At 38.9% G+C, this 22,041-nt stretch overlaps 1 protein-coding gene across 1 annotated transcript in view; it reads left to right on the top strand.

Moving 5' to 3' along the window:
• The window catches only part of LOC108553432 (arginine kinase), a 49,932-nt gene extending 28,176 nt beyond the window's left edge, over positions 1-21,756 (top strand). Inside the window, exons 2-5 of the mRNA XM_017908322.1 lie at positions 5,273-5,831; positions 7,012-7,177; positions 15,243-15,544; positions 21,589-21,756. Of these exons, the coding sequence (XP_017763811.1) occupies positions 5,273-5,831; positions 7,012-7,177; positions 15,243-15,544; positions 21,589-21,744 (1,183 nt within the window). The 3' untranslated portion in view covers positions 21,745-21,756. The remainder of the gene's footprint in view (positions 1-5,272; positions 5,832-7,011; positions 7,178-15,242; positions 15,545-21,588) is intronic.
• Positions 21,757-22,041: the final 285 nt, after the last annotated feature.

Below are 22,041 nucleotides of genomic sequence, written 5' to 3' on the forward strand. Positions count from 1 at the left end.
CTTACCTTTCACGAAGCAACCACTCGCCTAAACACGAAGACACCAAATACTCAAGCTAGACCTCAAACATACTACACTCCTCTTCTTTAATTTCACTATTCCACTATTATCCTAGAAACCAATACTACCTAAGCATCCCAAAATATTCTCAAAAATACCAGAAACTCCCTTCGCGTCTCACTCTTCGAACACCCTTCACCCAGACACCTCTCTGCACCATTACCCGCCACTTGCACCCCCACGAGCACCCTCAGCTCCAAGTCACCTACCACCAACGCCCGACATGGCCCCGCGATCCGAAACGATGATGTCCGATGGCAATCGGGGCTCGGGCCGGATGCTTGTCTCCTCTCTTTCGTCGAACTAGCGTCACGGAATGTCGTATTAACCCGACGACGACGGAAATAGAATTTCATGACTATTTGTTGGCCTCGTCCGGACGTCCGAATGGCGTAGTCAGGATATCGGCGCGGCGCCGCGAGATACACCCTGCGCCAGTGTGAGAGACGTCCCTGTAAATTGTGGGGTAAATTGAAAATCTTTCGAAGGGCCCGGCCTTTCCAGGCGTTTTCAACGAGCACGGTTAGCTTCTCTGGCCCTCGATCCTCGTCCCGTCTTTTGTCTAGCAGCCGGTCCGTCCTGTATCTTATCGCGGGATCGGAGTGTAGCGAATGAAAGGATACGTAGAGTAAGGCGTAAAAGGTTTATGTTCGTTGCGATAATACTGGAAACGGCGTGGACCACGCAAGGGTGCCTGGTGTTCGCCTAACTGTGGCCGAAGGTTGCGAGTCCTACTTGGGTGAACGTGGCTTTCGAGGTAAGGGTGAGCAGTCGTGTATCTGGCTGAAACATCTCTGTTATTCCGGGGGATGCGATAAAGAATAATGGCATGAAAGTTGGGTGGTATCAGGGATGGAATACGATGGTAATGAGGGGGTAGAGACCAGAGAAGAGGTATTGGAAATTTCACGATTATTTTTCCCTTAAAGCATCGTATTTTATTTCTGGTATTTATGCGATACGATGACAGTAATTTGTGCAGTTGTAACTGTTTATAATGGAAGGTCGGAAAGGTGTAGGTAAATAATTTTTTGTCACTGGGTTGGTTAGGATGATGGAGGATGCTGGAAAGTTTGGTGTTTACGTACGAGATACGATGGCAGGAATTTGCGCAATATGAATTGTTTGTAATGGACCGTTACGAAGGTGTAGGTAAATAATTTTTCGTGACAGGGTCAATTAGGATGATGGAGGATGCTGGAGATGTTATTGGTTATTGAATAAAAATGTTGAATACGATGGTACGAATTTTTGGAAGGGTAGAGACGTATTTGGGAATATTTAAATTATTCTTTCTTCAAATTACTGTATTTTATTCTCGATATTTGTGAGATGCGATGACAGAAGTTTGCGCAATTTGAATTGTTTATAATGGAAAATTGTAAGGGCGTGGATAAATATTTCTTTCGCGATTGGGTTGGTTAGGATGATGGAGCATGCTGAAGATATAATTAGTTGTATAATATTGCCTGGATTTTTATTCAGGGAATATTTAATTCATTATAATCGAAGAATGAAAGATACGAAGTACTTACATGGAAACGCTTTTCTGAATATTCGTGTAATTAAAAGCTCTTATAGATATGTATGTAGTAGTATAATTCGCGTTACTTATCGGTATATTACACGGGGAGGCACTAATTTAATCTCAAAATTGATCGTTTTAATAAACACCAGTTAATTACTAAAATTCAAGTATTCGATTGAATATTAAATTCAGCAGGTTCAACTTCATTAAGATAAATTTTTTAATTAATTTTGGAACATTTCTTGTACCACAAGAAATTAATAAAATTCGAGACTTTGTTAAGGGTAGTCAACAAAAAAAACTTGGAACTTTAATTCAGTTAATTTTATCACTAACCAATTTTCGTTTTCATTAATTTCCTCCCCATATATATCTCTTTCCCCCATTAATAATTAATAAATAATAATAAGAAATCGGTAATTTTTAAAATTGATAATTATCAAAGAGGTAGTTAACGCGAAAGTTAAATTCGTAATAGGATAGTACTTTAATTTATAATATATCGTAATAGGATTACCTAAACCACCCTATTACGTTGACGTACTAAACCAAATCTCGCGACTGTACATAGGCAATTAATTTAATTCTTCACCGACTCGAATACACTCGCGACTTTATGGGTGAAAGCTCGATACTTGTTTTTCTCTGTACCGCAATAAGTGGAACACAGCAATGAGAGCGTTTTGAAATACGCGAGTGTATGTGTCCTTACGCGTTGCTTTATTACTGAAGGGACTTACAAGCATTACTTATGATAACCTCGTAATATACAGTACGTTCCAGCTGTGCTGCAAATAAACCACACACGGGATAGTTATCTTCCTTTCCTCCTTTTTTCTTCTTTTTCCATTCGTACAGGACTCACGCGTGCTCCTTAATTACGGCCGTTAACTAATTCCTTTAAAAATATGTTGAACGCACGAAGATTATTGTTAATCGTGACCCTCGCATAACGAGGGCGTCTTTTGCCTTCTCGCTTTGTGTAAAAAACACGGCTACCATACAATGTGTTCAGCGGAGATTGTATACTTTTATGTATCACACGTTGCTATCTTCAAATTTTCTTAATTTTTTATTCGCAGAAGATCGAACAAATTTTTATCAAAAAAGAAAAAATTAGCAATGATATACAAAATCGTTCTAGCAACTGGCTTGGAACTCTGTTTTAATTAAAATTGGAGAAAAATTTTGCACTGTTCAACACCGTATATCGTGTTACTCTACGATTTTACACAGATGTACCAAGCTGGTTATAGAATTTTTTTAAATGCTATTTTACGATTTTTTTTTTTGTATATGTTGACCTCTCGTGTCATTTTACACGTATAAGAGGTCGATAAAGGGTCGATAATTTTCTAGATGCTTGTATAATTTATTTGATAGGAAAATATCAAACAGTTTAATACGGTTTATGAAACTACTACGATTTTTCAGCTATTTGATTACAAAATACAATTTTGTTGTATAAATTGATCTCTCGTATCAAGGAAAAGCCATTGAATCCTCGATAATTCTCAAAATATTTATATAATATATCCAACTCGATATACCCATTGATTTCTAAAATTTCAAGATTCTTAATTTTCTTTCGAAATTAATTTCAAAAAGCTGTCAGGAAATAAAAATTGAATCTCCTTCTTGTTTCTCGAAGTTAATCGATATCGCACACGAATTTCACAATTCTCCAGTTTCTATAACTTACCAATTTCAACTTACCCTCTGTATCACTACTTTCTCTTAACAATCCATCCCTTTAAAAGCCCCTTTGGTAACCTGTATATCTCGGCGAAGAATCGACGTTGCCCGATGCCAAGTTCAAACGAAGGCCGAAATCCGAAATCCGAATTACAAACGTGGTCGAAGCGAGGTTTGCTCGGGGAAATATTCGCACTTGCCGAAAGAAGTTAGAATCGGGGCGACGAGGGGGCGGGCGGGCGAGGGGGCCGATGGTTTTTCGCGACGAGCGGGAAACGAGATTTCGCGGTCGCTCGGCGTCGAGATGGCTATGCCAGAAGCGTCGAGCGTCCGTCAAAATTCAGAATATTCACGTCGCCACAAAAAATATGTGTAATTAAAACTCGACGCTCCGGGGGATGCTCCGCGAACGCCGAGGGAAAAGGGTGAACACAGCGACGAAGGCAGAGGGGAGGAAACGATAGAGACGTCCAGACGACGCGCGCCACCAGAAAGGTTAGAGCACGGAATAATCAGCGGCTCGAGGACCACGGGGAACCGTAACGATTTCGAGCCGGGACGAAACTGTTTCCCGGAAGTACGCCGCGTTCACTCACGGTTAAGGCGAAGATCCGAACGTCTGAGACTCGATTTTTCCATGCTTTTTAGTCCGCCTTTGAATTCGTAAGGAGGATCACGGTTAGAGGACGGAAGAGCAGGGATGAGGAGGATAAATCGGTTGACGAGAGGTTGGAACAAACGGTATGGAATATACACGAGCAGCGGGCAACACGCGACCGCCATTTTATTTTCTTCGTGCGAATTTCCATTCTGGGTTATCGAAGTTTCGTTTTTGATTCGTTGCACCCGTCTTGGTAGTATTGTTGTTATAAATGTGCCATCCTTGTTGGGTTCCTATGAGGGATATTTCAATTTAAAATTGAAGAAATTTGGAAAATTTTGTTATTTTTGGGTTTGGGAATTTAGGAGTAATTATTACGAAAGCGTGATTAATTTTTCTTGGATTCTTTTGAGGAATATTCAAATCTAAAATTGGAAGAGTTTTCAGAGGTTTGAAGATTTAGGAATAATTGATACGAAAGTGTGGTTAAATTTTTGTTATACCCTTTTGAAGAATATTCGAATTTAAAATTGGAAGAATTTAGGTGATTATGTTATTTTTGTATTTGCGGTTAGGGAATGGTTCGAGAATTTAGGGGTAATTATTACGAAAGCGTGAATAATTTTTCCTAGATTCTTTTGAGGGATATTCAAATCCGAAGTTCAAATAACTAGAAAAATTTGGATATATTTGTATTTGGAAGTAGGGAATGGTCCAAGGATTTGAAGCTTGAAGAATTTTGGATGGGTAAGAAGTTGGGTGTCGTTTGATAGAATTCGTATCTCCAGTTACCGATGAATTATTAACGAATACTTTGATCGTATGGAATATTCTCTATGTATCTTAAAAGTTTGCTGTAACGCCTTTATTCCTGTCGGGTATTTCAATTTTGGTCCTTCGCAAAAATATTCGCGAACTATGTTCGTTTAATAACGACACGAAGCTTTATTCTTTCTCCTCTCGCGAGTGTCGATAGAAATTTATATAGCGAGTAAGAAATTACCAAAATATTCCAATACTTATAAACTCGTGGACAACGATTTATCTTTTTGACTTTCCCCTTCGAAAACATCTTCTCTGTACACGAAACTTGAAAGCTCATCGGTAACGATATATTCGTTTACCTTTCCCTTTACTCGAGATCAGGAGCTTAAACCAAGGAACATAATACTTGCTACCTATAGTCCTCGTAAATCACGTTCGCATTCACACCGAGGCAGAAAGTTGGCGAATGTTGGGAAAAATTTGATTACCCGGTTCGCGGGGCCGGCGTTCTTAAATTACCATGTTAAAACTGAGAAGAACGATAAAACCGAGATTATTCCCCGGGGCAGTCCCCAAAGGCGTAATTCCAGCCTCTCATACTGATTCCCCAAAACCATTTTCAGAAGCAAATCCGTCATCGCGTATCTGCAGCCCCAGCGCAAACTGCTAACCCCCAAGATGTGCGACAAACGTCTGTGCGCCTGCGAGAAGAAGACGATGCCAGGCTTCATGAGCCCGAGCGACGAGCGTGTGAAGGCCCTCGAGCAGGCCTACTCCGAGTTCGCGAAGATCGATAGCAAGTCGCTGCTGAAGAAACACTTAACGCAGCAGGTGTTCGATATGCTGAAGTGTCGCCTAACCAACGCCGGCTCCACTTTGATGGACGTGATCCAATCTGGTCTAAAGAACCCTGACTCCAACGTCGGCTTGTACGCGCCTGATCAACACGCTTACGACGTGTTCGCCGCCCTGTTCGATCCCGTGATCGAGGAATATCACGGTGATTTCACGTCCACCGACGTTCACCCGGACCTGGACTGGGGTGAGCCTGAGCAGCTAGGCGATCTGGATCCCGAGGGACGCTTCGTGATCTCGACGAGGATTCGTTGCGCCAGGTCGGTCAACGGATATCCGTTAAATCCCACCATGACCGAGGCTCACTATAGAAACCTGGAGGCAAAGGTAACGACAGCATCGAATGGTCTATTGTAATATGAACGGAGATCTCCGGGTTTTAACGCTGGCTGAAAGGGGGATCGCTGAGCCTTTCTTGTTTTGCATGGTAGTGGTCGAGGGGGATTTTTCGATGGTTCTTTTCAACGAACAGTCGCGGGACAATGGGCGAGATGTAAGTGACGAGCGTTCTGAGATTGGGAGAGAAATGTGCAGCAGGAGGAAACACATTTGGAAGTTTCTATGATAGTCTACCTTCTTTTATAGAATAGTATTATACCGTTAAATCACACCGTTGGATCTTTAGACATTGATTTGAAGAGATATCGCGAGGGATTAAATAAGCGGAAAGCACTGTGTCGGATTTTGTCAGAGCTTATTATGCACGAGGAGGCCTTTTCCGAGAAAACCGTGTCGCTCTAGGGAAAATGGTTCAAATCGCATTCTGATCGCCAACGAACTGCACTTTCTCCAGCCCTGGCCCACGTGTCATGGTCCGCGAGTCATGGGGGGTGGTCGTAAAGACATAAACCAGGCCCCCATTGACTCTGGACCCTTGACGTCGCTACGAGTGGAAAAGTATCTTCCTTCTTCTTCCGTTGCACAAATTATGTTCACCGTTGTGTTCAACAGCAACGCATACAAATAAGATCTTCCCATTTAAAACTAAATTTCTCTATTCCATCAGATGCATCGATAAACAGATTCCTCTCGAAACTCATTTCTCAGCCAACTCTGCTTCCCAAACGGGAACAGAAAGCGAACGGGGTAAACCCTCGAGTTAGCCCAGTACACCTAGCTCGATTCGTCAACGCGTCAACAAACGAGCGAAAACGAAAATCTAGCGTGAAGAGAGGAAAGAGAGAAAAGAGAGTGCGAGAGAACAAGGTCGATGTCTTTACGGTGCACGGTTGGTTCACTCGTTGGTAGAGTTAAAATCAAGGCGAACAATGTGCACGTAGCTAATTGATTTCTGCTAGCTGGAAAATCCTCTCGTTTCGTTAAGGCGTATAATTGCTTTTTCTAATCGCGTTTCATCCTCTTTGTCGGGCCAGATGGCTGGAGCAGAGGCGACTATATAAATTGCCAGTGCAAAAACAGCCAGGATCTAATCTGTTTACCCCGTGAATCTCTTTCGCTAACCCTTTTTCAACTGACACTCAGTTCCTCTTTTTCTTTCTCGTTACAGGTGCAGCAAGCCTTGAGCTCGTTAGACGGTGAACTGAAAGGGACTTATTACAGCCTGATCGCGATGGACAAGGAGACGCAACAACAACTGATAGACGATCACTTTCTGTTCAAGGAGGGCGATCGATTTTTAGAGGCAGCCAACGCCAATAGGTTCTGGCCAACCGGTGAGTAATGATCGTTCCCCACCTACATCGCTCGGCCAACTTTCTTCAAACTTTAACACATCGATCGAGATACCCTTTAAAACTGTTCGAAATTTATCGTTCCACGGATCGTTCCAATCCCTACTCTAGTTCTCCACCCACCAACCTTGCGTCACCGGCGTCGAATCTTGTTGTGGCCACTGCATCCTCGAAGAGCGACTCGACGATGCCCCGGCTCCACGGGACGCAGATTAATGAGTCTGATGGAGTCGTAACTTTTAATTTTATTTTACCACGCTTTCAGCCAGCTGCGCCCTTCGCGTGTCGGTAATTAGATCGCTAGCTAGCAGCAAATTCGGTGCTTCGCACGGATATTTGCCTGGAATTATTAGCTTCCTTTGTCCGTTCCCTTTATATGTCTCTATAGGCTAGCTATAAGGTTTCTGCTCGAATGCTTTTCCGGTTATTCTTAAGTTAATTCTCGGCCTGCTCGGGTCTCTTTAGCGTGGAAAATCCCATTTTTCCTTTTTATATGTCTATGGTGGATCTAGCTAGATTCGATGTTCAACAGCTATTTCTATCATGCTGCAATTCGTCCAAGTGATTCTGAATATTACGAGGTTTGGCTGCTCACGACGTCGATTTCCTGATTTACAGATTTTCTGTCGGCGATGGAAATACTGGAGAGATTTCTGAGGCTTTAACGCTAGGTGATCCAATCTGTATTATTTTTAGGTGACAGAAGAATCTCGGTGACTAGGGAAGTCTGATTCTTACTTAACGTCGTAAGCGATGGATTTTGATACGAGGTTAATTATGTTATAATTCAATGCAACGAGTCATTTCATGATATTCCTGTATCGCTAGAAGTACAAAATTTTTAATTCCGACGTCAGATTAATTCGTCTTCTATTTTATGCCCAGGCTATTTCTAAATGAGGGTGTTCGAATCGCGAATTTATTTATTGATTATCGATTTATTGATTGACGTCTACCGTGAGGCTGCTCTCTGCTCTAGGAGTAGATATGTGAAACTGATGTATGTACTTCAAGGAACGAGCTATGAGACTATTGTACTATCTCTGGAAAGGACTTCGAGACTGACATGCTCGTTGAATGAGGATCTACGAGACTGGTTGCGTCGAAATGTACATTTCCTTGAGGAGTCTTTTCACAAGTTCGGTCGACAGCACATTTCTGTGTCGCGTGATTGAGTAATGCAGTAATTTCTTAACAGCCGAATTTATCTGCGAGAATCTCCGATGGGAACGAAAGAATATTTTCTCTAATAGTATATTATTATTATAATAATATAATATAATATTATTTTCTAATATACCTAGATTCAGAAAAGAAAAGAAAATACAGAAGACTTCCAGGAGTTTAAAATTAAATTTGAAATTCGAAATTTAAAGTCAACAATTAATCGAGATAAATTTTAATCGAACCAGCTTGATCCAAGTCCAAGTCCTTCATCGCCTGTGTCATGTTTCTTGAAGCTGTGATCGAAAGTTCATATCACATACGTAGCTATAGATTGCATACATTAGTATGATAACGTACACGTGTGTATCTATCCAACTTAGGGTCGTGAGTCCTACTTGCGAAAGTCCTACTTGCGAACTTGTGAACTCTTCTGAACAACAAAAATTACTCCCGATATTGACATACTTAAATCATCCTAAAAAATGTTAGTTCCCAGCAGCGTTCGGTGTGCCTTTGCTATTACAGAAGTTTCTTACATTATCGATATCCTTTCTATATTTGCTATCCAGGATTGCTATGTACTAGATCCAAGCATACGAAATGTCCTCTGGAATAAAACTTTGACCTCGTAGAGTCTCCTCGGGATTTTGCGAGAAACTAGCAGGAGCAGTGGAAAAACCGGGAAACATTTTCACGTGTACCCGACTAATATAACAGAAGTTGTATAACAAGAATCGAGGTGAGCGAATTCGAAATAATCCGGAATCGTTCACGAAGCAATTCCCATAATCTTCGTCCTCAGTGAGCTTTAAACTTCAAATTACTTTTAAGTATCTCCCATCTCGTCTTTTTAACCTTCCATTCGTTTGCCGACCGATTTTTCCTTCGTTTAATCCTGTCTTCGCGAATTAAAACCGCGACTATCGACGAGCTAATGCCTTTATTCTTGGCTCAGACCACTGTTGCACTCACAGCATGATTAAATATTAATCTTGTTGCCACTTTCTGCTACCTCGTTGGACAGTGACATGTTACGAATTAGGATAACTGGTCCCATTTTGTAGTCACATGGAATCTTCGTCCTCGTGATCGATTAACATAAAATTTCGAAGGCAAGAGATCAATAGCCTTTCTATACTCTGACAGCTGACTCAGCACGAGTAAATTATACAATAGTAAATCAAAGTTTTCGAAAATAGTTCCATCGATTTTTATATTTGTAATTTATGCTGAACCACGAATGAAATTATTATTAGCCAAGTATAATCGATTCAATGATATACTGCCATCTTGATTTCAGACGCGGGATTAATGACGTTAATAATTAGTAAATTATTAGTATTTTAATAATGTTTCGATATTTTCTCTATTATTTAAGTTTCGAATGTATTAAGGGCTAATTTTCAACGATCTTAAATGCCTCGTACCGAGATCATAATCGCTCGATTGATTTTTCGCGACAAAGTCTGACACGTCTTGCTCTGCCGATTAAGGGTCCTCGCAGCTCGCTTAAAACATTCAATTACAATGCCGGAAGTTCCTTCAGCTCGTTTGAAAACATTAATCCACGGTAAGCCGAATGCTCGAAATTGGGCGGTTCAAGTTTAAACGAAGATTAAGCCAAAAGTTTCTGGGATTAGGGGAACCCCGGCGTTGGACGGGTTAGCGAAATGGCGGCTTGACGAGTGTCACGACCGGTCCAGCTGTCTGTTGATTTTCACCTCGATTTTATTGCTCGTATGAAAACAATTCGATATTTTTCACTGGTTTTTCGATCGATCATCCTTAAAAATGAATCGTTTCGTGGTATAAATCATGGAAGGGCGAAGGTTGATTTAAAGAAAAAAGAAATATCTGTTCAAACGAGACTGCGCTGCCAGCGCCGTCTGGCGGAGGATTGGCGAGTGAGAGAGACTTTGGGCCGTGCGTGTAAACCCCGGGGCCTCGTGGCAGAGCGTCGCGAGTGTTTGCACGGTGCAGTGCGTGTTGTTTATATTTTATTTGCATTATATTTATCTTTGCCGAACTCGAATAAACCAAAGACTGCAGTTGACCATATAACTAGCAACGAAGTGCATAGTTTCGTTAACTTGAGTGAATTTCGTCTTTCGAACCACGTAACCTCAACGTCATTAATCAGTAGACTCAGTGGAATTGCTGTTCGTGATTCTGAATTCGTTATAGGAACAATGAGACTGTCGTTTATATTACGAGATATTTGTAATTAGTTTTTGTTATTGGTTGAGAAAAATAGTTAACTTTGGTTATGTTGTGTTCTACTGTGGTTGCTTCTATCACCAATGAAGACTCGTCTCGGGGTCCTGTCCATCCAACAAATGGTAATAACTATAATATTTATGGTATATCTATAATTCAAGCATTTACTATGCGAATTAATTTGTATCGAAATTTCAAGAGAAAATGACGCATTAATTATTTTTATGCGATATTCGATATAGCGTTTCTCATCTGATTTTTATATCACGTTGGAGACATACCTATAAAATATGAATTAAGGTTGAAATATTTTCCAATATTTCCATATTTCCCAAATTCAGGCCAATTATTGTAATGTATTCTCCTAAACCATTCCCATCATTAATTCTGTCACCTAAAATAATCAGCTATATATTTATCCCCATAAATATGCCTCTCGGAAATGTCTCTCTATTATGCCAATAAAATTGGCAAACTAGTTTTCATCTCCTGACACGAAAGTCTCGTTCTCATTCCTCGTGGTTTTATTCAAAATTTTGAAAGTTAAATGTCCCTAGACAACACCGTGACATGTCATCGTACGGTGTCACTCGAAGTTTCAAGAGCCACGGGAAAATTTAGTATCAGGCTTAATAGACGCGAGATGGCGCACTATTTACCGTGAAACACCATGGCGATTTTTCACGGGGTTTCGGGGTTATTTGGTCGGTTGAATCGGAACGCAAACCGAGAACGCGGACAAGCAATGGCCGCCTTGCGGTCCATAGCTAGCCAGAGAGTCGGCTAGGGGTCCCGTGATTAAGTGAATTTGCATTAGCGATTTTCATCACGATGGCCTTGGGAAATCTCTTTGCTGCCGAGATTAAACGGCTCAAAAGGGTTAAGGGATATTAAAGAGGCTAGGCCATGTACAAGGGAGAATCAGCCATTCGAAGGGAGTTTTCAAAGCTAACCAAAGAGGTCTCCTCCTCTTATCTTGAATACTTCGTCAACGTAACTTATTGCCTTTTAACCGGTTCCCTGTCTTCGTAATTACCGCTTATGTTATCATAAACCGCAGACATCACAATGTATCGTGACGGTTAATTTCTAACTTTGTCTACCCACCTTAGGCCATGAGCTATTTTCCACGAATTTTCTTAATTTTGTTTCCCATCGAGTGAGTCTTTGACTCTCGAATTACACATATTTTGATAGAACAGTTCTTGCTAGAATAGGGATTGCTAAGAAAATAGTATGAGACACTCTGTGCCCATGTTGACGGTACAAAAATGGTATCATATGTAAAAATTCTATGACATGTCTAGGATATTAGAACGTGGACAATAATGGATGGAAAAATTCTATAGTATAACAAGGACATAATGAACATAAGAGAGGCAATGTTTAGGGTGTTGGAATTCTAATCCTTATCACTAAAACTACACTGAATAGCTAAACATACTACATAGATGATAATAATCGAAGTGGAATCATGAAGGTAAATAGGTATAGATAACCATGTTTGTATCTCAACAAGAGTGAAAATTTTGTCCAAAGTCGTCTCCTCAGAAAATGTAAATTTAAAATACCTGAAACCATTTTCACCCCTTTGATATTCCAATCGTCAATCGACCAAGGCAAAGCCTGTTTTCCTAGTACATGATTAATAATTTATTCACGACCAAGATATAGTAGAACTTTTACGACTGTTTATGTGAAAGTTTGGAATATGATCCGATCTTCTTTAAACAATGCGATCATCCCTTTGACGCGTATGCATAGCGGGTTATCCCAGAGGTTCCTTCATCCCCTGTTCCAAACGAATATAATCGAACATTTCATTCGTCCCTTTCGGCTGTCATTGCACAGCCAACTGTCGCCTTTGTTTCTTTGAACCCCGCTAATAACAGATTGCCTTTGCGACTGACCACCGTTGCTTGTTATTTACGAACTGTTTCTCCCTGTTCGATCAAATTATTTTTCTCCCTTTCAGCGCACGTTCCCCGTGGAATCGTGTTACGAACGCTTGCATTCTGTTTCATATTACCACGAGTATAGAGACGGGAACGATTTTAATCGGAGCTTCCCCCTTTAACGCGAAAATCTGGTAAACATCGACGCCTTGAACCTATATAGGGGTGCAGCGAGTCGCTTTACACTTGCGAGACTAAAGGGTGCACAGGGCTGTCGCAATCTTCTGTCACGTTATTATTAGTTCGTTGTTCGAAATGGCGTTTCGTAAATGGGACGAATTTATTTCCCTTTTTCGAGAAATTTGTTGTCGAAAATGGACAGATATTTTTCTGATAGTTTTTGAGATTATTAAAATGAAATATATGTTTCTATTTTTTTTTTAGGTAGATTGGAGTAGGTAGTACATCTCTTTTGTAACTTACTATTTGCTATTTTACGTCCATTCGTGAATGTTGAGATAAAAGGAAAATTGGAAATTAATTTTAATTTATGGGAGGAAAAATTTAGACTATATGAAATAATATAAGTAACACATTGTTAGAGTAGTATTATGTGATTAATTATCAAAATATAGTAGTTTAAAAGATTGGAGTGTGGTTATAAAAATCTTCAGTTTCCCAAAAAGGAATATTTTATTTGATATTTTATCGGAAATTTTTAAGCATCTATTATTAATTGTTTCAATATATTTTCGTACATGTGGTGTGATAGTACATTTCATTTGCAATATATTTTATAATTTGGAAGTATACAGATCCCACAAAATTTCATCTTTGTCCAGTCTTCTCAAATTCGGAAATTTCGTTTCTCGTTTCAAAATTTTTCAAAGACGCTCAACATTCGTTTCATCTATTGCTCTCTCGTTTAATAGTATCATTATCGACATTAGGTTACTATGGGTTAAGCAGCTAAGAAAAGAAGTCGACCTTCTCGAGGTGAAAATGATTTGTTACACATCAAAGCAAAGGTTGGCTCTATATTTATAAAATTCGATGCTCTTCCACAGTTTCCCCACGATATGTAGAGGCTGATTTATACGAAAAATGTCACAAGTTAAATTTGGATAAGGGTGCAACTTCCAGCTTTTCCCTTTGAAATGCTGACACTGTTGCGTTATAAGCAGCTGAAAATGTCGTTCAAATTCATACCAATACTACGTGAACCGTACCTCCGTGTGTTATATCGCTCAGAAAGGCAGCTAATAATAATCTGATAAACATTATTGCAGTCTGCACGAAGGAGTGAACGTTTCTTGAATAAAAATGCCCATGTATATAATTCCTTCATAAAAAGAATTCGTATCAAACGCTGCTATTACTCGTAAAACGAAGCTGAAATTCAAGCAAACGAGCTTCACGAAATAACTCACGAATTTTACTCCTTTTCAATTTTACGTAAATTCTATTGCCAGAAAATACCCCTAATAATTTCGTCGAATTTTTATTTTCGAAATATCTATAATATTCGTTTTAAATCTCGGATTCAGGATTAATATAGTACCAAGTGTCGATAAAATCTTTTACCTGCAAATCAAATTTTTGAGTTAGCTTCCAGAGTGGTCCTAATTTCATAGTCGTCAACACTCGTTGCGAATTTTTCATTTTTCGCACTTTATGGAGACATTGAAACCCGTGGTATAGAGATTCGGAAGGAAAATTTGCTATTCCAAGCACAGTCTCCTGGTTTTCTTGCGCTTTTCTTCGTAAACATGGCCGCGCGCGTCGCAGCCAGAATGGTACATTAATAATTCAATTCCGCGTTGCTCGAGGCAAATGGAAACGCAATGTGGTGCAGTGTAACCGAACCACTTTCGATTATCTTTAAATCGACACTGGATTTCTCCTCTGTAAATCATGGACGAAAAGATATACGGAAAAAGGGGATAAAAATGGCACTTGTAAGAACAGTTTCATAAACGGGTGGATTAGTCATTTAGATATTGAGTTTTCTCCATTAGAAAGTACTTCGAACGATTTATAAAAAGATTTATTAAATTTGTATAGAATTTTTGTTTTGTTTTTTGGGAGTATTATAGAATCGAAAATAAATTAGAAGAACGACATATTCTGTGAATAAATTATATTATTTCTGTATCGTACTTCATGACAGTGAGTTATAAAAAATAGTTTTTACATTTCGAATAATTTTTGATGGTCCTCTCGTATTTCTGTAAATACAAGTTTCGTGTAATTTATTATACGAAGAAATATTTCTTCTGGATTAAACCTACTCTTTCTATAATATTCCTAATATCTCCTTTCTAAATCAATAATTAAATTTTCAATTTTTCAGTAGGCTTGTAATTTTCAAAATCTTACAAATATCCCCCTCCTCATCGAATAATACAAAGCAAACTTTCAAACTTACCTCTTTACACAAACACTTTTCACTCTCTCCAATGTTAATAGTCGAATTAACAATAATTTCTGTACCATTGCAAAACTCATATTACCAAATTCGGATATCCAGAACGTTCAAATGCGTCTCTTGGCAATGAGTTTGAAACAAATAGGTTGAGTCCGTGGAGTACACTTACCTGTTCACAAGCACCCCATCTTCCAACCAATACATACCCACGAGCAATGTCAACGAAACAATTACCACGAAATTTCACACAGTCTCGCCTTCGAAACTTTGAACGAAAACGAAACAACCCCTTTGCCGACCCTCTTCTCACCCTCTGACGCGCTTGCTATCGGATTTCCAGGCAGAGGAATATTTTTTAACGAGGCAAAAGCTTTCCTTGTCTGGTGCAACGAAGAGGATCACATGCGTCTGATATCGATGGAGAAGGGTGGTAACCTGTCGTCCGTGTACTCCAGGCTTGTTAAAGCGGTTACCGAAGTCGGCAAGAAAATACAATTCTCGCGGCACCAACGGTTCGGCTTCCTCACATTCTGCCCGACCAACCTGGGAACAACCATCAGAGCCTCCGTTCATGCCCGGTTCCCCAAATTGAGCGAGGATTACGCCAAGTTCGAAAAAATCGCGAACATGTACAATCTTCAGGTGAGAGGATTTCAACCCCTATCTTTCATCTCTCCCGCCTTCAATCGCTCACGAGCTCGCATTTTGCCCAACCCCGGTAATTTTCTTTTTATTTCAATCTCTTCCATTTTGTTTTTTATTTTTAAATTGGAGAATTCGATGGAGAAGATTTGGGAATTTTTTAATTAAGGTCTCGGGATAATTAAGGTCTCTTAGGAATTTTGTAGTAACTCGAGGATGAGAATGCGAATAATTTTTCCACTCGGAAATGTTGATATTTTTATTTGCGAATATTTCTTATTTCAAATTTGAGAATTCAATGAAGAAAATTGGGAATTTTTTAATTAAGATTTTAACTTGCAGATTTTTTCTGCGACGCGAGGGTTAATTGGTGTACAAATGGTGGAATTCGAATAGCTTTCTTAGTTGAAACTACAAATTTTTTTATTTCAATTAAAAATTTGGTAATTGGGTAAGGCTGTGAAATTTTAATTAACGTCTCAGCTTGGAATCCAGTGGCGCGTGTTTTTCTTCTTGTGGAAGGCTGAACAGAAGGATCCTTGAATTTTCTTTGCCTCTTTTAGACTTGATACGTCTCAGATATATATATATCTAACTTATTTACGATTTTCGAAAAACTTCGTACGTATTGATATAATTTCAGACATTTAATCACATTGGGTACATTTGCTGTACATTGGGTAGTTCTTGTAGAGTTTATTTTTCTCAGAATAATCAAAATTGCTTTGTCACGCAGAATTTCAAAAAATTGACAAAGTTTAAAAAGAACTTTGAAAATTTACAATAGATACGAAATATCTTAAATTTTTAGCTTAGTTCTTTGCTTGGTATCAAAACGATTCCAATTACTAGGTCTCACTATATACCGGAGGTGGCTATGCATAGAGGGGCCTTAGGGGCCTTACAATGAACATCGTGTCTTATAAAAGGGAATTCGGATCGGTATACTAAATTTTAATACCCTACTTTCACAACACCGACAGTTTTCATTTCAAAAGACTCTAATGACTCTAATTTCCCATATAAATTAGGATTAAAAAAATATATAGAAAACGCGAACAAATAAAAGTTAATATAAAAGTCACGGCACGCAACTGAAATGAACGAATTATGCATACAGAAAACATATATATATAGTATTGACCACTTACCCTTGACCGTTGGCCACCCTCTTCGCACCACCACCCAGGCCCAGTGGGGTAGATCCGTCCAGTCCAGGGAGAAACATGCTAAAGAGGTTGTAAGCGATTGCGTGATCTATATATAGCTGTCGATCCACCGAAGATTGACGAAAAGTCATGGTCATTGCCAATTTTGTCAATAATGACGCGTTTTCTGCACCAACCAAGAATTTCCTAATTTTTTCGTTTTTATTATAAAGTTATGCTTTGAGCAATTTGTTATTAACAATTTTAATTCGTTATTTGAACCTCTTTACGTGTTCACTCTTTACGTAGTACTTAATTTTAGCCAAGAATCGTGCCTCTTTAAAGGAATTCACATTTTTCGGAAACTGCCAGTGATAGAGTAATTTTGATTATAAATTAATATCCACGAATGTAAGCTCTGTAAAAATCACCTAATGAATATTACAGATTAGGGAACTAGTTAAAATTTGTCGAACAGTGTTATAGATCAAAGTTTCAAGAATATTTGTTTCCATAAAAACGCGATATTTCAGTCGTTCCAGCCAGTCAATTGTTCTCACTTCTACGCCAAGAATGTTTAATTATTTTTCCGATAAATACAATATCGAAATGCCTTTAAACCGATGATAGTATCAAAAAATAAAACGTTGCGACGAAACAACTGGTTTTAAATAAAACCTATCCACGAGATGTCGCAGATTTCGAGTTAAAACAAAAAAAAAAAAAATTCGTTCAACGTCAAACGATTTACGCGAGAGTTCAAAGTAGCAAATCTCGAGCGAAGCAAACGAGTAAATAATTTCGCAAGTTCTACGCGATTATCGATGCCGAATCGTCGCTCACCGTCGATATGCTAATGAAACGAAACGCAACAAGTAACACGCCGGATCAATGTTAATCGTTCGTAGGAAATATTTATATCCTTCGCGTTATTGACCGAACAGCGGCGATGATGCTTATACAAATCCCGAGTGCATACAACGTAAACCATAGTTGCGTACAGGAACGTACAAACAACCGGTTATGAATATTCCGCTTGCGAGGAAAATATTTGATCTTCGCTGTTCGCCGGCGAAAAGGGAAAAGTGTATCGACGAAACAAGAGAAGAAAATTAAAAATCCACGAATCATATAAATACACAGTTGCACGGTATATAAATACACATTAAATTGATCGATAACGTACAATTATAAAATATTATTATCGATCGCAAAATAAATATACGAAGTTAATAATTATAATTCGTCCACGCTATATTTCTCCATCTTTCGAATATTTTTTTAGTATAAATTAATACGAATTAATTTATAATTCGCTTTCAAAAGTACCAAAACCAACATGGCGGTCTTCCTTTGAACTTAAGCGAGAAAATTTCAGTTTCGCGTGCATGTATTTTTGTTTTCTAAAAATTTAACCTACTCTCTCTCTCTCTCTGTTTCTTTCTCTCTCTCTACTGGTTGTATATCTTTTTTCCATAAGAATCACCATAAATTAATACGAATTAATATATAATTACCTTTCAAAAGTACCAAAACCAACATGGCGGTCTTCCTTTGGACTTAAGCGAGAAAATTTCAGTTTCGCGTGCATGTATTTTTGTTTTCTAAAAATTTAACCTACTCTCTCTCTCTCTCTCTTTCTCTCTGTTGGTTGTATATCTTCTTCCCATAAGAATCACCATAAATTAATACGAATTAATATATAATTACCTTTCAAAAGTACCAAAACCAACATGGCGGTCTTCCTTTGGACTTAAGCGAGAAAATTTCAGTTTCGCGTGCATGTATTTTTGTTTTCTAAAAATTTAACCTACTCTCTCTCTCTCTCTCTTTCTCTCTGTTGGTTGTATATCTTCTTCCCATAAGAATCACCGAACATTCCGACCATAAGATTGTCCTCTCGCACGCGAAACAAATATCCTTACTCATCCACACTCGTCCGTCTCTCACCCACCAAACCAATTCCACAAGTTTCACAGGTCTCGCGGACTTATTTACTTTCCTTTTTCCCATTTTTCATTTCCACCTTTATTGTTTGTTTTTTATTCCCGTATTTTTTCTTCCTTTTTTCTTTTTTTTTTCCATTTTTTCGCCGTCCGGACGGGCAACGCGGTTTTATTAAATTTCGCTGCCATTCCGTCGGTAACCATGGCGCGATTAAGAGTGACAAAATATGCCTGACGCTTCGCAGCAAATATCGAGCGGGGAAAAATGCGCGTCGAGCGGTTCCCAGCCGCGAGGCGTGCGCCGCTTTCGAAATTTCACTTTGAAGAAACTTCGTTCCAGGCTTCAAGTTTCCCGGAATACGGTTTACCTTTGTGCCCCAGACAATGGCGGAATTTGGATTGTTAATTCGGCGTGGATTGATTTTATCGTAGCCACTCTTGAAGATCATCGATGAACATCGTGTGCTTATCATATTCTCCTTTACGCGATTCTGTAAAATAATTCTCACCCATATCCCGAATTTTGAAAAATTGTCTTTATCTGGGAAGATACGTAATGGGAAAAGAAATGGTGCTAATTAAAAAACTATTATAAATATCATAAATAATATTCGATATCATTAAATTTTGTCACAAAAGGTGAGAACAATAAGATTCTTACAAAATCATGCTATGATTATAATTCCATTTCTTCTCACAAATTACTCAAATCGTATTATTTATTTAAACAATTATTTAAAATATATAGTTTCCAAGTACATTTTCAACAGTCAGTAATAAATATTTTTCAGTCAATCGTGTCTCAATGAAGATAGAAATGTATGAAATTGTTCCATCCTTTAATACGAATTAACACTGGAACTACCGATCTTTAATGGGTACCTAACTATAACGTGCACAGATTATAGTAATTTCAGCGGTACGATGAATATAAGTGAATATATTTATTACAGTTCTTTCTTAATACGAGGTGATACCAATTTTATTCTTAAAGCAGGTGTATGCGTTCGGTGATTGCAAAAAGGAAAATTCTGGGACCAGTCATTTTCATTGGGTTGGTAGTTCTAGTGTTAAAGGAGGAAAAATTGGAGATAGGACAAAATATACGTTCATACCGAGTTTCCGGATTCCGTGATATTCCTCGTCACTGAGTCTGCCTCGGAAATCATAGTAGATTGTTAAATTTTCACTTTCAGCTGGAGAAATGAGCGCGACCGCACGCGAGGAATGTATAATTAATTATTTGTTCGTTAACTGCCCTGTAAAATTTCAAATTTTCGCTTCTCCCTTGATACTAATTTCGATGGATTTAATTCGCTCGAATTTTCAACTTGCCGTGGCGCTACTACGTGTGAGCTGTTACATTAAACATTACGTTAAACGTTACAATGAAACGACTGTCGGGAGCGATTTTATTAAATTGCATTGCAAATCAAAATCGCGATTATAAATTACGCGTAATCGATATTTTTGTTTCCCTATTTTATCATCATTCTTGTCCCGTATATCACGACTCTTCCGTGCCGTTTGCTTCGTATTTTATTCCCGCCATTTCTTATCGTTACAATCCGCGTAATATACAATCGGTGTTAATTAGCCATGAAAACGTTCATACGTAATTGCACACGAACAAATGCACCTGTGAACGTTCCTTAGTGTAGAATTTAGCAAAATTTCGATCGGACCGGTTATTCGCTCGCACGTTAAACGTGCCATTATTCAAAACAATTGCGAAGTCATTTTCGGGAAATTATTCCATATAAAATGCACGTGACACGCGGAGGGACGAAAAGTTATTGGAATAACATGGCTGGAATAATTTCTAACGGAGAACGAATAATTATTCGCTGGATAAATTATGCGACTGAAATATCGCTGCTTGGCAAACTGTCTTGAATAAACGTTTATTCCATAGTGTTTAAGCTGCACTTAAGCATTCTGAATTCAGCTGATAGATATTCCCCCTGTCGATATATGTGTATATATACATATACATGGACGGGTAGATTAGTAGATTTATTAGCCAGAGGTAATATCCCCAGGAGTAGCATTGTGCGCAATTGTTGCTTAACCGTTGAAACAGCGTAAGTTCAGTGAAATAACCTAAGTAGCTGGGAGGCAGTTAGCACTAATCGCAGCAGACATAGTATCCCAGTTATTATTAACGTCGTAGCGAGTAGCGAATTATCAACGAAGCATTATTTTGTTATATTTGCATAAGTAGCTCCACATTTCCTTGGCACACTGAGATTAGATGTATATAAGATACTACGTATATTAATATTTGTATCTTATGTATTTACATAGAGCAATTTATTTTAATTCTCTTTAATTAGACAGGTAGTCTGTTTTAATTTCAGTTCACTGACCTGTGATAATATATTCATCTTCTTTGCCAAAAAGTTAAATAGAAGAACACCAAACAGAGTAGGTGCATATATATAATATTCGCATAGGTAGCCTTTGCGTGACAGTATTTATACTATTCCTAAAAATAGTGGTATGCAAATTGATACGATACTTACACAGTGATCCATCATAATTTTTCAACGTAATTTTATTTCCTTCTCGTTCAACGTGATATTACATACACGTTACATACTGCTCCCCTAAGATCACTGAATCGGCATAGGTATCGATGTATAGTAATCCAAGAGCCTCGAAAGGAAAAAGAAAAACACGCGCACGACAATGACTGCCCAATTATTTGCACGCAGGTTGACACGAACCCGCGAATTTATCAATTGTAAATTATCAGTTCTACAAATTTCGATTAGTGTCCCGTGACGCCAGTGATCACGATTATTAGCAACACGATCGAAGCTCGTCCCGTATAATCGCGCAGTGCATCAAACGAATGCACCGGAGCATATCAAATAGAACTTAAAATTCATTAAGCCTGCGATCAATTACGAATTCGTATAAAACATTTGAACGATGGAATATTCAGATAAGAGGGACCAGAGGCGAGCACTCGGAGAGCATAGGAGGCGTCTACGACATCAGCAACAGACGGCGACTGGGCCTGACCGAGCGGGAAGTGGTCTCCGAGATGAGAAACGGGGTGCTCGAGATGATCAAACACGAGAAACAACTGCAGGGGTAGCGGCAGTAATATCCCCCCGGTAGGAAGTCGATGAACGAGCTGCTTGAAACCGTTCCATCGATTTTACTTCGACTTTCTCTTCTTCTCTCCTTATAAATCGAAATATCTAAACCGTATCGATTAATGTTCTCTGCCGCGAGCCGCCAATATGTTTCCGTTACGGGGAACACGGGCGTTTCGCGGGGTGGTTATCGACAAGTCGAAGGGGTGCTTGTCTGTTTCGATACTCGAAACGTCTGCGGCATTCTCTCTCCCTCCGTCGGGGCTTGGACAAAGAAGTATCGACCCTTTATTAAC

Source organism: Eufriesea mexicana, unplaced genomic scaffold, assembly GCF_001483705.2.
Source record: "Eufriesea mexicana isolate 0111107269 unplaced genomic scaffold, ASM148370v2 scaffold10389, whole genome shotgun sequence".
NCBI lineage: Eukaryota > Metazoa > Arthropoda > Insecta > Hymenoptera > Apidae > Eufriesea > Eufriesea mexicana.